This window comes from Daldinia decipiens (assembly GCF_022478715.1).
Source record: "Daldinia decipiens strain CBS 113046 unplaced genomic scaffold F4813scaffold_27, whole genome shotgun sequence".
Classification (NCBI taxonomy): domain Eukaryota; kingdom Fungi; phylum Ascomycota; class Sordariomycetes; order Xylariales; family Hypoxylaceae; genus Daldinia; species Daldinia decipiens.
In genome coordinates, this window is record NW_026054570.1 from 111,737 (window position 1) to 126,513 (window position 14,777).

The following is a 14,777-nucleotide window of genomic DNA, read 5'->3' on the forward strand; positions in this document are numbered from 1 at the left end:
ACCCTTGCCACCCCTCGAGGTGAGGAAAGATGCAAGGATATACCCCACTTATATTAACGAATCAATGCTTCAAACAGCCTTGATGCATAGCCCTTAAGAAGCGCTGCCCGCTTAGTATAGTCGTATAGTCCTACCTATTACCTGTTGGATGTGGATATACCCTCCTATAGCACGAGCCAGCAACATAATAATTCAATAATCCACAAGTCATAACACCATTAATGTAAAGCCATGATCATTATTACTAAGTGAATCCTACTCTACACATGCTGCGATGAGAGGGTTTCGGCAAAGTCTCGAGTAGACTAGCTAACGCCAACGGCCTGCACTCCGTTGGCGAGGCTCTCAGAAGAATCTATATGCCGAATGCCACGCGGGAATCTCAATTCACCCAATGCCTCCTAATATCGCCTGCGGAAAGAAAAATCATGCACACCCTACCCCTATCCTCCTTCTCTATGCTGTACAAAATTGATGCAATCATGATGCGGGGGTATAACACGGCTAGGTCTTGTTATTGTTTCGTGGGCTTCGTAACTGGACTTAGTTGTCCCTTAGGCGAAGCCGAAGTAGTCGCTACCAGCTGTGATGGCCTTGAGCACTTGCTTACGGAGAATGTCGTAGCTCTCATACTCAGGTAGATCGAGCTCTGCGTAGCTGTTAGTAAATCATATCGTTCCGAGAACAAACAGGACAATACTTACGGTTAAAGCACGTGTGAGAGCTTGGCAGGCGGTCCTTGTTCCCGTAGTCGCGATGAATGTTGAATCGATTGACTCCGTTCATACCCTCGAGCTCCTTGAAGCCATTAAGAGGCACTTTACTGGTTCCCGTGACGAATTGTAGAAGCTTCGCGCGTTCCTCCTTATCGAACGATCGGACTGCGCGCCAGAACCACTGGATCTGCGGGGAGGATGGCGAGTAGTTGTGATATTCCGTGTTGCTCTTCCAATCATCTATATCAACGTCCGGGAGACCAGAGATCAACAGTTCCAATTCCTGCTCGTTGAAGATAGATATGAGTTCGGCGGGGATGATTTCGTGGAAGCCTGTTCATAGGTTAGTCTAAATTTCAGAAATGTCGAGGGAATTTGTAGCTTACCCTTTAGGAAATTCTCCATCTGGTCCTTGACGGATGTCAGTAGTTTGTGTTCAACTACTAGGCGCACATATTCGTGTTTATTGTCTTCCGTCACAGGCACGTTGCGGCCGTTTTCTATAAGGTCGTGGATCCTCGTAACACCGAACTCATCATCCTCAACCGAGAACGCCTCAGTGATAATATCAGTGATGTCGTTGTTCAGCATCCAGGAGAGTGATTTATAGTAGTCCGGGTCAAAGGACTCCATATCCTTGACCGAGACCGGCTTGCCTAGGATTCGTTTGTAGACTGCACGGCTGAAATAGCAATCAAGTAGACGACCCTCGTACAAGGCCTTGCCGATGATTCTCCCGATGAACTTGAAAAACATGAGATGCTCGTCGTTTATACCACTGAGCTTGTTGGGGTGGAAGGTCGTTCGGTCGCTTGAAACAGGCACGAATAGGGCATAGTTGGCGTCGAACATCTGTCGTGCGAGAACCTGGAACCATTCCCTGGTGACACCACCGGCATCTACGCCCTCCTCGCCATGGAATCTAATGCTCAGCTTTCCGAACTTCATCTCCTCGCCCGTCTTGAAGTATAGTGACTTGAAAGAGTCGTGGAAAACGTGCTCTCGGCGAACTTGTAGCTGTAATAACGGATGTGGCCGCTGACTGACGTGCTGTTTATTGTGAACGCTACGGTTGAACCAACTGCGCTTATTATCGAATTCCAGGACTTTAGGATTCTTGACAAGGTTCGAGAAGGTGCCTTTCATAAGGGATGGATTATTGCGAACAAGTTCGTTCAGGATCCGACGATGCTCTTCCGTGAATGTAAAGAACAGACCTGCCAAATGAGACTCTGGTTGCGGGCTCGTAAGAACTATATCCTTGCTTGCCTGGCTCTGGGACGACTCATTTTGGGTAGTATCCTTGCAGACAACCATGAGGGCCTCAATCAAGGGAAGAAGGATAGTAGCTACGTTGAGTAGGCTATCGCGCTCGCGAATTGCGCTCAGGCAGGCGCTCAGCTTCTCCCATAATGCGTTGAAGGTTGAATTGCGGTAGAGAGTAGCGAGTAAATCTTGCTTCTTAGTATTATCAGAATCAAAACCTTCTGTTGCATCCGACTTCTTCTGTGCGAATAGGTGATCAAGAGCTGTCAGCACTCGAAGAAGTTTATTCTGGTCGGAAGCACCAGGAGAAAACTTGGCTAAAGCGACCCCTTGAATCTCAGTGCCTGAAGCAGCGTTCTGAATATGTGGTAATAGCTCGTCTAGGTGAACGACGATCTTCTCGCTTAAGAGTTGGGCCTGACGAGCGAGCTCCTCTCCAAATACCAACATTGCCCCGGGAATCACGGATAGATTCTTAATAGTCGATAAGGTCTCCTTGAAGGTTTTGGAACTACACTCTCGAGCCACAAATATCTTAATAATAAGAGTCAGGTTGTGTACTGGGATAACGGGCGGGTGTAGCTGCTTAATCCGCTTAAGCATCGCTTGCTTTTCTAGCGCCTTGGATGATTCGGCATCAGCAACCGAGGTGCCAGAGGGCTCATTTTCCTCAGCAGGGCTACCTGCGGCGTATTCCCCTGCTTGCTCCGACGTACTTGCGTTGTTCTTTTCTGTAGCCTCTGTGTTATCGGTTGACGCGATCGCGGGGTCTGCGGGCGCAGTTGTTCCGGGCTCTGCTGCGTTTGCGGCTTGAGTATCGATTTTTTTGATCGCTTCTGCGGCTTCTTTTTGCTTGCGATCTAGGGCGAGCAGCGGTCCCGTCACTCGGCTCAATAGTTGCGACAAGCTATCCATAATAGAAGAACTTTCCATGACAAGATCGCGATCAAGGAGAGCAAGCAACGAGTTGATGGCATACTTGTTAGCCTTCACATCTTTACCTTTTCCTTTGCGGCTGAGACTACGTTTGATAGCAGTAGTGCTAACCCCTTCGTGCTCGGTGAGGAAGAGAGAAGGCACGTGGATATTCTGGTCCGCAAGGTAGCATAATAGATCAAGGCATTGCTGGACAATCAACAGCGGTGATGTCTCCGAGCTCGCCTGGACAGAACCGGTGTTGCTGATATTTGTGAATGTACGCTTTAGACTCTGGGGGGTTTGAGTCTTCGTGTCGACTTCTTTGGGCTGCTTCGCTTTGATAGAGAGCGACGCAAAACTTCGTTCGACGGCGTCTACATCAGTTGAGCCTTCCTGCAAGATCTTGAGTAAATTGCTAACGACATCAAACCGGGTTTGTCGGTTTTCGCAGACATCCTTAAACAATGATTTCAAAGAAGTCTCCAGAGACCCGCCCTTCATGTTGATGAACATTAGACGAAGTAAAGTATAGACGCCTGGCTTATCTAGCATTTGCACCACTGTCCTTCGGTGAGGCTTGTCTCCTTCAGTAGTTCCACTGGGTTGAGCACCATCTCGTGGCCGGCTAGTGCCAGAAGACGGTCTATCATGGTGGGCAATAGGGTTGGAAGACCGGACTAGTCGGCGTGCTTGAGCTGCGAGATCGGGGGGCAAAGAGTCAATAATATCCGCGCCTTGATCCATGAGAACTTGCTCACGAAGCGCGGGTGGGAATGTCATCAATATACTGGCGGTGTCCATGTCCTGAGCTTCGGCCGTTTGGCCGGAAATGGCTGTCTGGCGTCGCATCTCCTCTCGTTCTCGTCGGCGCTGTTCTGCCCGCTCCTGCTGAACAATCTCGATGCGGAGGTCGTCTGGTAGAGCATCCAAGAACTCCTGGAATACCTCGGTCTGCTCCCCTGATCCTCCGGGTGCCTCTCGAGCTTCTGCTCTGCGTGAGCTAACAGTCTGAGCAATGACCTCTTCTCTAAATTCTTCAGGAAGTGCCTCCAAATAGTCGGGGTCGATACCCAACTCTGTAACATCCACTTGCTCGCCTCTAATTGTAGTGAATGCGCGCGGTTGGGTGGTGGCCGGTTCGTCTTCTGTTACAGCCGCTGGTACGTCAGATATCTCTACGCCTTCCATGGCTTCCGGCTCTTCGTGACCACCCTGCTCGCCTTCTTGGGTAGTAGTCGTCTGGGATTGAGCTTGTGCGAACTCAGCCGCTGCTCGTTCACGCTCTTCGGCCTCCTGCTTTTCCCGAGCAGCTTTTTCCTCGGCCTCTTTAGCTTCCCGCGCTTTTCTCTCTTCTTCCTCGCGCCTTTTGCGTTCCTCCTCTTGTTGTCGTTGACGCTCCGCTTCTTTGGCTTTGAGCTCTACCTCGTGTTGAATGGCGGGTGGTACAATGTAGTAAAGAAGTGCTGGTACAAGGCGGTGAGACTTCTCCGTATATTGCATACCGAAGATCATTTTGACTTCTTCCGTCCATCGGGTCATTGTTGATTCGGATGTGAATGAGGTTGCGTGGGTAGGCTCTTGGTACGTCTCCCTACGATTGTCCGAGCGTGATTCGCGTGGTGTACTAAACGGGAAATGTATGTCGTGTATGTCGCCACGTGGTCCCTGTGTTATCTGAAAATGAAAAGCTTGTCCATGGCGGTGTATCGAAGCGGGAAGGGACGCCACAAGGTCGTTGATGAGGGACATCGGACTATCGATATTACTGCCTCCAAATAGACCTCCAGGAAATCCTAGTCGGACTAGGCCACCAAGGTGAGGCGGACGAGGAGATCCGTCTCTACCAGTCTCGTTGCCCCGGCGAAGTAGAGGATTTAACCCATCCTCGTTACTAGCAGGTCGTGGATCGTGGCGATTGCGAACAAAACCTCGCGGATCTATGTATGCGTTAGCGTATTAATACAATCTTAAAAGCGAAGGGGAGATAAGCTGGTAAATGTAACGATCAAAGGGATATGATATATGTATATGGGATGTGTTCTCGACGTACCACCGAAAGCCATATCTCGAGATCCCATCATAAACGGGATAGGAGGGAAGGGGCTGCGGGTGCCGTGTCGATGCCGATGATGGTGACCAAGAATAGCTCCATGTGGTTCTACTACAAGGGTATCCCAGCCTAAACTAGGGGGTCCAGCATCGCGAGGGGGTGCATCATCTTTGAAGAAAGGCAAATGTTATCAGCCTCTTCCGGCTCTAGGCTCATAGTGAGAATTGGGGAGAGGGGCAAATAACTTACTAGGGAAGTCATCCTCATATGCGTATTCATCCTCCATATCATCTTCTTCATCTTCGTCCTCTAGATTTATAGTTAGTACGTGACGTTGCAAATAGTATGGAACACCTACCATCTTCGTCTTCATCTTCCATATAGCGTTCGTTGAGGGCATTAATCTCATCGGGATGCTCAAAGTTCTCCTCCTCGATAGCGCGCATAATATTACCGAATCGACCTAATCCATCGACATCGTCCAAGTCTCTCAGCTCAGCAGCTTCTTGGAGATCTTGCGCCTCTGCGTCGTAATCAATCTCTTCTATGTCGTCATCGTCATCGTCTTCTTCCTCATCATCTGTATCGCTCTCCCATCCTGAAACGCCATCATCCTCGAGCGGATTGCCCTCATCGTCAACAATTTCGATGCGGTCCTCTGCTTCATCCATGTCGTCAGAATCGAGATCGTCGTCCTCGCTACCATCTTCATCATCTTCATCCATGTCATCGTCATCGTCATCATCATCATCCATTGTGACTTCAATGACGCCATGGTCTCCTGATAATCCCTCGATATGACCCATGCCTTCGAGTTCCTCATCATCTCTTTCGCTAACGTCCTCTTCGCGATCCTCAGATTCATATCCCATCTCATCGTCATACTCGTCGTCGTACATCTCTTCATCGTCATCTACACAAGTTAGCACAGTCAATTAATAATAAAGGAATATGAAACACATACCGTCTTCCGAATCTTCTGAATAGTCCTCGTCTCGGTCTCTGCCAGGTTCTAACATGCCAAGTGCTGAGTTTCGATAGAGATCAGGAGTCTCTTCTCGATCATCATCGATGTCTGAGAGAGAGCTTGCCGAGAACGTCTCCTCGTCGACATTCTCCTGGGTCGGTACGGTAGGGATGATGTTGGAATGGCTCAGATGAATGGCAGTGCTAGTCAAGATTCGCAACACGCGAAGAAGATACTTAATAGTTCGTTTCACGGGTGGAAAGGCGAGATCGATGTCGGCGATAGAGGAAGTGAGCGCGGTAAGGTAGCCCTTTTCATACATAAGACGTCGAATTTGAGCCTGCGATCTTTCAACCGGATCATGAACATTTCGAGATGACGCGGGGGTATCCTTGTCCTTGTCGCCCATCATTAGATGCATAACTTCCGCTAAAGCTAGCATTTTTGCATATCGACTATCGAATGGTTCGTTAGATGTAGCAGCATCCTTGTAAGATCTGAGCACCGTATCCAGGACGAACTTTCGTACAAACAGCAGATCCGGCTCGTCGTCATAATCATATTTGTCTCGGCCCTGCTCAACAGGCTTCTCTCCTGTCTTGCTTACGAGGGCGACTAGGAGGTTCAGTGTCTGTACGGATGTGGCATATCTCTTCTTGTACATAATCGCATCCGCAGTGCTGTCCATGTGGCTCGAGTAGAGCAGATCGTTGAGAAGATAATTCAAAACACTAGATCGAGGCTTGACAGGAGTATTCGCGAAAAGCGGCTGGCTTCTCTTGAAGTTAATAAACTCAACCTTCGTGCGGTTATAGCTCTGAAGTAGCTCTGCCAGACAATGTAAGAGGAAGCAGCGATAGATGAAGATAGGATGCTCTTCAGCCTTAAATGTAGGCTTGGCTTTCTTCTCTTTACTATCGGCCGTGCGGCCTTCGACTTCAGTAATTCCACTGGAAATACCACCAGAGAGGGAAGCAGATGATGGTTGATCACCTGGCTTCTTGGTATCTTTGGGAGGTTGCGCAGGCTCTTTGTCGTCTACTTCCTTGTAGTTTAGTAGTTCACATAGTAAGAAATGGACAACGCCATCGGGGTTCTCGAGCACAGGACGTTTAGTATCCGGTTGGTGAGGCTTAGAAGCGTCTACCATCTGCTTATCTTCACCCTCGGTAGACGGTTTCACATCTTGAATAGTCAAATCCTCGGTAGCTCGGACAGTAGGTGCCACATCATCTTTCGGGGTATCCGATTTCGTTTCTTTGAGAACTATCGACTGCCCACGTCCGTGACCGTTGTCTGAAGGAGACCATCGGCTCAATTTTACCGTCTCATCGGCGACCTGAATAAATAACTTCGGGTCGCGAAGCGCAAGCTGAGAAAAACTTCTAATAAAACCAGGCGCATCCAGGGGACGTGTATTTCGACCGGCGGCAAAGTAAGCTCTGATTTCACTTCTCATTATCTGTTTAATAACTTCCTCATCTTCAACGATATGCCGGAGAATAGTCAAAATATAAGACGCGATTCGAGTTTCGCTAAGACGCGCTGATCCAACGCCAGAGAGTTGCTTAGCGGTGACAAATAACCGCTGCAAATTCTTCTTGTCGCCAATCAGTCGTGCTATAGAACGATCACGAGTCAAAATGACCATGATTCGTAGGACCGATACAGCCAACGACTCTTCCTTGCCAATACGAGGTAATATCTCTAATACTAAACTCAGGAGCTTCTGGCGTTTGTCTTCTTTCACGTTGAGATCCTTGGGAGTCCATTGTAATGGTTCAATCGGCTCAGTCTCAGATGTTTGGATCTTCCATTTTATATCTCCAGGCTGCTCATCGTCACTGAGGAGAATCTCAAAAATAAGGAGAACATAAGGTATCCAAGGGGAAAGTTCATCAGTAGATGGAGAGGTTGGGACTTCAAGGAATCGCAAGAACTCGCCCACATTCCCTTTTAGCGTGTCAACGGTCGCTCGGAAGAAACTCTTGTCCTGGAGGAGAAGAGAAAGAAGGTGAGCATAAGCCGCAATGCTTCGCCCGTTATCCTTCAGATCATCGTCCCCTGCGAACGACATAAGAGCATTGATCAAGGTCTCCCCTATTTCTTGCCTCGAAGACAAATCATCGCCGGGGGTTCGTAGAATAATGGAGGAGATCAACTCGGAAACTTCGTATGTTGAATCGGGGTGCGCTCTTATGACATCTAGGCATCTATCAATAAGATTCTCGCGTAATTTGGCACGTTCTTCATCCAAATCCTCCTTGGCAACGACACCTCTTTTCGCAAGATCAGCCTCAGTGTTCGCCTCAGCTGAAGGGCCCTGTGCAGGGGTGGTTGATGACGACGCTGCTCCATCATCATCCCGTGGAATCAGAGGAGGGACAGGCGTATCTCGACCATTGTTGTTTGACAGAGTCACTACCTGTCCTAAATCGCCCAAGATGTCCTCGTCAAGTAAAATTCCGGATGGTATATCGGGAGTTTGGTCTAAAACCATTGGGTCATCCTCGTTAGAAGCCTGCTCACTCGCCTGTACAAAGTCAGCCAGCTCATTGGGTACTGCGTTCTCCGGTAAATCCCGCTCGGGTATAGGATTCCGGGTGCCAGCAACGCCTGACTCGTGTACTCTGCAGTACTCGCCGGCTAACTGCCGGTTACCATTGGCCCGATAAATGCCCTCTTGAGCAAGTTCTTCTGAACAGGCCGTGTCACTGATGACATCTCTTACGTTATCGGCGACAGCTGGCCAAGAAAATCGAAGCAACGTCGCCTCGAGATATGCTTGGGGGGTGTTCTGCAAAAATTAGCAATCAAATACAACAACCATGTAAACCAGTAACAGACCTTGTCCGAACGCTTATACGCATTGCTTTCAGAATCGGCGAGGGAAATAGACTTCAGGATCAAGATAATTTTCGCAAGGATGGGGGCCGAGCCTTTCTCGACCAACGGCGACTCCCATAGTTCTCTCATTACCGGCAGTATAGCCATCCGCAACTCAACCACCAAGTTTGGGGCGACTAGAGAATCGGCTCGTCTATCGCTGCTCCCAACGCCCCGTGGAAGGACGTTAATCTGGCTCACAGAGTCTGTGATGACTTTGCCATTAACTGCCATGGTGTACAGATCTAAGATCTTCTTCATACCGATAACGGCAAGTCGCGACATAGAAGAGTCCTCCCCGTCTTTGTCCTCTTTGCAGATCTCATTCTTGAATGTACGTAGCATTGAGTTCAGGAGTTCCAGTCCGCCATATTTCTTGAATGCAATCAGGACGGGCGCGATTATCTGATTTGCAGATTGCCGCTCCGAACGAGCTAGGCGAGTTAGTATTAGGCATATCAAGAAATTGAAATACAGTGTCACTTACATTCTATCGTACGGTTTACCAGCATTTCATGAACGGCATGCAACATGATGATCCAGTAGTGGAAGTCCTTGTAAGTCTTTTCACGATCCGGTAACTCAAATTGCTCCAGGATCGCCTGTGCTAACTGCTCTGCTAGTTGCATGTGGTGGACTCGTAAGTATTGATCTCGTTCACGACGAGGTAACAGAGCCTTCCCTAAGGTCTGGAAAAGCGGGAACGTAGCAGGCATCAATGAATGCAGCAAAAGACGGAGAGTTCTGTAATTCTGATAGCGCGGACTTGACTGTTCACTCTTGGAAGGGCCATCATTGGGGCTGGTGGTCTTGGTTGTCGGGAGCTTCCACAGAGCGCTAGATGATAAGACGTCCGGTAAGCTCGAGTCATCGGGCTCGGCGGTGGTAGCATTCCCACCACTCGTTGCAATACCACTATTAGATTGACCTTGTCGGTCCACGGAATGGCCTGTTTTTCTGGTCGACCAATGCTCGGGAACGCTGCTAGAAATAGCCTCCTCTTCTAAAATCACAGCGCGCAATAAGGGGCCGAGAGACTTAATCAGGCGGCCATAGTAGTCGAAAACAACAACCGGCTGGAGTGTAACCGTTTGCGATCGCGAGGAAAAGGGAAAACACTGATAGAGCGTCTTTATGAGAGACTGTGTATTTAAGAGTGCCTTCGCTAGTTGAGTGCCACGAGAAAGCTTATCTGTAACGTCGTTACTAGCCTGGTCCGCTAGGTTCGTGTCTGCCTGAAGGAACGGCAAGAAGTACGAGCCTGGCTCTTGAGCTTGGGTAATCGGCTGAAGCACATCGACCTCAGCCTGAATCCTTTTTAATAGAGAAGGTAACCCGACAATCGGAGTTGCCTCGATCAGCTGTGATACGACCGACTGTAAATTTCGAGATGCTAGAGAATCACCAAAGTCATGCGGGAGACTCGGCGAAGTACTAAGATCAAGAAGCAACTCTATCCCACCATTATTGATCAGATTCATCTTAAGGTTCGTGTTACTGATATATTGGGACAAGAAGTTAGAAATTGCATAGATATAAGGCGTGATGGATGTATCAACCGTGGAACTGAATGATGTTAGTTCTTCATTTTCCGCTTGCTGAACGCTTGCATCAGCCATTTCAACATCAGCGTCATCCCCACTAGTAACAGCCTTGCCTTTGCCTTTATCCAATAGGGTCTCTTCAGATTCTCGCAATAGACCTTGGTTTGCAATTACTTCTCGGCCTCTCGAATCTTTCACAAGAAGCTTGGCTCCCCATTGAGAATCCCTAGCCTTGACCTTGGCGAGATGGGCGACTCGAGCAACCATATCTAAAACGGCATTTGCTATAGCTGGTCTAAGTGAAGGGTGATGACGAGCAAGCTCATCGAACCCACTGCCCACATTAGAGGCCACACTCTCGTCAGCCGCCATCACTCGGACATGCTCGGGGCTCTCAAATATCTCGAAGTAGCTGTCGAATGCGCGAGACGCGACAACCATCTTCATGCCAACATTATTTAAAGAAATGGCATTCAAAACACCTGGTACGTTCGTGATGGGTTCGGAGTTTGGTAAAATGCCACGGGCTAAACTATCCCGAGGGGCTTCTAACTCATATAACGACGGAGGGTGCGAACGATTGTCGGGTTCAAGGAGATCAGGCGTCGAGCCATCCGCAGGCGATCCAGGGCTCTCATTCCGAGTTTCAGATGGGCCCGAGTCTGTCCCACCGGTCTGTTCTGCTTGTACTGGGCGACCTGTCAGAGCTTGTAGATAGCTCTGGATCAAGCCCGCTTCAGAGATAGCGGCGAAGCTCGTGGGATCGTTGTTAAGGAAGTCGCTTAAAATAATGACAGCGTTAGTCCATACTATAGAGCCAAACTTCGTCATGTTCTCAATGATCTCGCGCATACTGTGAAGCAGTGCAGATTTATCGACGAGGTTCCTCAGTAGTCGATCAGTATTTCCACCAAATGAAAAGGCATTAGACATGACATGGTGGATGAACTTCAGGATAAATTTTAGGTTCTGTTGCTGATAGAAAGGTATCTCATAATCAACAACCTGAGAACGATGAGTGGCGGGTGTTCCCTTGTCCTCCGTGATGAGCTTCCCTGCGAGTTCAACTTCATGAGTAACTAGATTGGTGATAGCATCAAGGCCACCGGCATGTATCAAGGTCTGGAATGAAGTCTGGACGTTGTACACCAGACTGTCTAAGAATCCTACCAAGGTGCCGTATGTGCGTTCTGCTATATTAGACCTAATGTTGAGGACCTCGACCATAATATCCAGCAATCCAGCCGAGATAATCTCGGGCGTGTTACGGTTAGTATTGTTAGCCATGGCCATTGTGATATGAAGCGTAAGAGAGAACAAGTTGTCACGCCATTCGTCTTCCTCACTATACCGCTCTCCGGAATCGTCATTCTTCATCTCGTCGACGGCCTTCCTAATAACATACAGCAATACACCGTGGTTCACAGTCGCGTTCAATGCGGAAAATATGTCGGGCAGCTTGTTATGAAACCCGGAAATGGCTTCCAGCAGTGATAACGCGATCGACTGTAAATCGATAGGTACTACCGTAGCGCCATCGGCGGCGGGGTGGATGAGTTCCGCGAGCTGGTACACAAGCTGAAACCGTCGCGGCTCATCATTATCCTGTCTGAGGACTTTCTCGATGAAGGTGGGCTCTATATGAATATACGCGAGATTTTGGATAGCCAACAAACGCGCTTTCAATGCCTGTCGTCGAGAATCGACAGAACCCGTGAGAGCCTTAGCAACCCTGAGACGGTTCAAAAATTCGTACTTGGTCTCTTTCGGAAGGTCTGCTGGAGCCCTAGCGAGAAGTTGATAGATCGATGCCGAACATACTGAGGCATGAGATATCTCCAAAGACTTCTGTCCAGGCGGAGAATTCTCATCCCGACCTACGGCTGAGGGCCGAGAGGTGGAGGATGGACTGTCCTCCGATGCTCCCTGACGACTTGTACGGGGGATAGACTGCGTTGCACCAGTTGTACTACTTCGCCTCAGAGGTGTCGGCGTTGAAGGCACATTTGATGTTGTAACTCGATCAGGTAAGGACTGCTGCGTCTGCGCCTGCGCCTGGGAACCGTCGGAAATAGGATAGTACGTGAGCTTAACGTCGCCCCAGCCATTCCAACGTGCTTGGGAACCCGAGGATTCGGTAGAATCAGCCTTCGCAAGAGCGCACAGGTCATTTGCATACATAGTAGCTACATTTTTAGGGCTTCCGCAGTGAGTCTTATCCTTATTCTTGCTGGAGGAACCCGGAGTGGAGAGCAGCGAAGGCTCCAGGGATTTAGAGAGGGGCGTCTTGACAAAGGGTTGTGCAAGTTGTAGCACACGGTCGAGATCTATATTGTAATGATTTGAGAGGAGAGATGGGTGTACTTGTCTAGCTGAAATCCCATGGATGCGTTTCACTGACGCCTGGTAGCGCTGGGCCAGTTCCACGCCGACACGCAGAGTGGCGCAGATGATGGCGAAGTCAGTACTGTTTAGAAGGTCGTTCAAGTGAGGACTGCTGCCGTAGATGCTGCGGTTTCCACAGTGATCTAAGAGCATTTGGGTGAACTGTAGGATAGCCACGATAAGGTCGACATCGCCATCCTTGCCATACCCTAACTCCGTTAACTTGTCTGGGTCGCTCGATTGTTCCTCGCCGTCGACTAAGCTAGATCTCAATAGAACTTCGCACCCAAAGTCTCTACTTTGGGGGCCCTCATTCAACTTATAGATAGAACAGAACGATTCCAGAAGCTCGTCGAAGCGATTCAGCAACGGGATCCAGTGATACAAATCGCCTCTCGGGAAAGGCCATCGCGAAGGAAATGTCGCAAGTACTTTGGGTAGGAGAGGTAAGGGTGTAGAGGTCGCATTATTAACAAACTCCTGCAACCAAGGAGACTAGAGAAAAATCAGCGGGCTGCATGGAAGAACAGAAAATATGCAAGAGTACTTACCATAGTCTCCTTGTGCTTAGCTTGCATGGTCTTCGATATCTTTCCCATAGTGAAGGCCGGGGCGGCAGAGCCGCAAATAATATGTCAGCTCCCCCTCCACTACTAAAATTTAGGTGATCGGCGACGACAATTTGACTCGCAGCACGGGAGCGTCCAAAATAGCTTGGACGGCTCCTCCAGTATGGTGTCTCGAACTACTCGTCGGTGCACAAGGCGGGGTGACGGAGTGCAGGGCCTTGTGGGGTGTGTAAGTTGCAAGGTTGAGCCTCGTCTCGAATATCAGCCTTGCGGGTATCAAAAAAAGAGATTCGGTTGCAGAAACGCTCCGATGAATTCACGACTAACTCGGGAGATGGAGAAATCGATGAAAGATAGACTCCGGGCGTCGCAGAGATGCAGGTGAAATAGTTGGGTCGCAGGTGGACGGTGCGCGGATGAGGGGCGACTGATGATGGATGATGTGAGGTGTAGAGATATGATGTCCGGCACAGTTCTCAGGAAGCTGAATTTTAGATAGGTCCAAGCGGGTGCAGGCCGCTGTACCACAGTTTTTCTAGGATCAAGAAGAACGTGTGCTAAGTCGTGTTAGCTTGGGATGAAGTAATATGATTCGCACCAAGTGCCTGGATATCTACTTGACTTGGTCGACGATGAGATGCAAGTTTGGCGGAGTCAAGTTGATAAAAAGGAAAAAATAGGACTAGCTTAAGAGGTGTTTGAAAGCTCGTGGCTGATCAGCCGCTGCCTTTTGCGTAATGATCGCACTTTGTGGGGGGTAGTGCTTGCCGTAGCAGCGGTGATTGTAGGTACCTTAGGTACCTAGGTGCCTTGTACAAGTGTAAGAGTGGGGTGGCGGCCGGCGATATGATATTATACCTTAGGTGTAACTGCCTCATACCTGAGGTCATCAGGTGCTTATACATACATACCTACATAGGTAGGTACCTATAAAATAAGCTCGAGTACGTGCATTTCAAACAAAATGCATTGACGTACTCCAGTCTCAATCTCCAAGATGTATGTATTATATCTACACGTGTTAGTACCTTACATACTGTGTTTACTGATACTCGCAGACTTGCTGACAATTGAGAAGCTTCAACTCACTAGTTAACCTACTTTGTTTTTCTTCTCTTTGTCATGGACCGCGTTCAGCGACAATTCAAACGAATATCCCCTCACGATCGATACGATCGATATGAGCCTATCAAAAAACGCATAGTCCCTACTATTGAGTAGTATTATAGAGTCTAAAACAAACCCATTGATTCATCCTCAGCAGAGTTTTTCAAAGGTCGCAGCCCAACGTCTAACAAGTCATAAGTCAATGCTACATATATTCTACTCGCATGCCAGCATGCATGTATTATACTAGGTTAATGGGGATCATTGCTGCCCAGTGCACTCGTGGAGACCTTATTGAGTCCTAGGTTAGTCGAATCGCCGGGGTAGCTTTTCTGGGTAAGGTATGTATTGCCCCATGTTACATGCAGG

At 48.8% G+C, this 14,777-nt stretch overlaps 1 protein-coding gene across 1 annotated transcript; it reads right to left on the minus strand.

The window, feature by feature from the left end:
- Positions 1-92: 92 nt before the first annotated feature.
- F4813DRAFT_152345 (uncharacterized protein) lies at positions 93-14,040 on the minus strand. Its single transcript, XM_049238970.1, has 10 exons — positions 13,284-14,040; positions 9,291-13,227; positions 8,765-9,237; positions 5,915-8,714; positions 5,309-5,863; positions 5,200-5,259; positions 4,951-5,118; positions 1,103-4,837; positions 705-1,049; positions 93-649 (listed from the first exon to the last, which is right to left on the minus strand). The coding sequence occupies exons 1-10, from the start codon at positions 13,329-13,331 to the stop codon at positions 555-557; spliced, it is 12,216 nt and encodes a 4,071-aa protein (XP_049097704.1). The 5' UTR covers positions 13,332-14,040; the 3' UTR covers positions 93-554.
- Between the last annotated feature and the right edge of the window lie 737 nt (positions 14,041-14,777).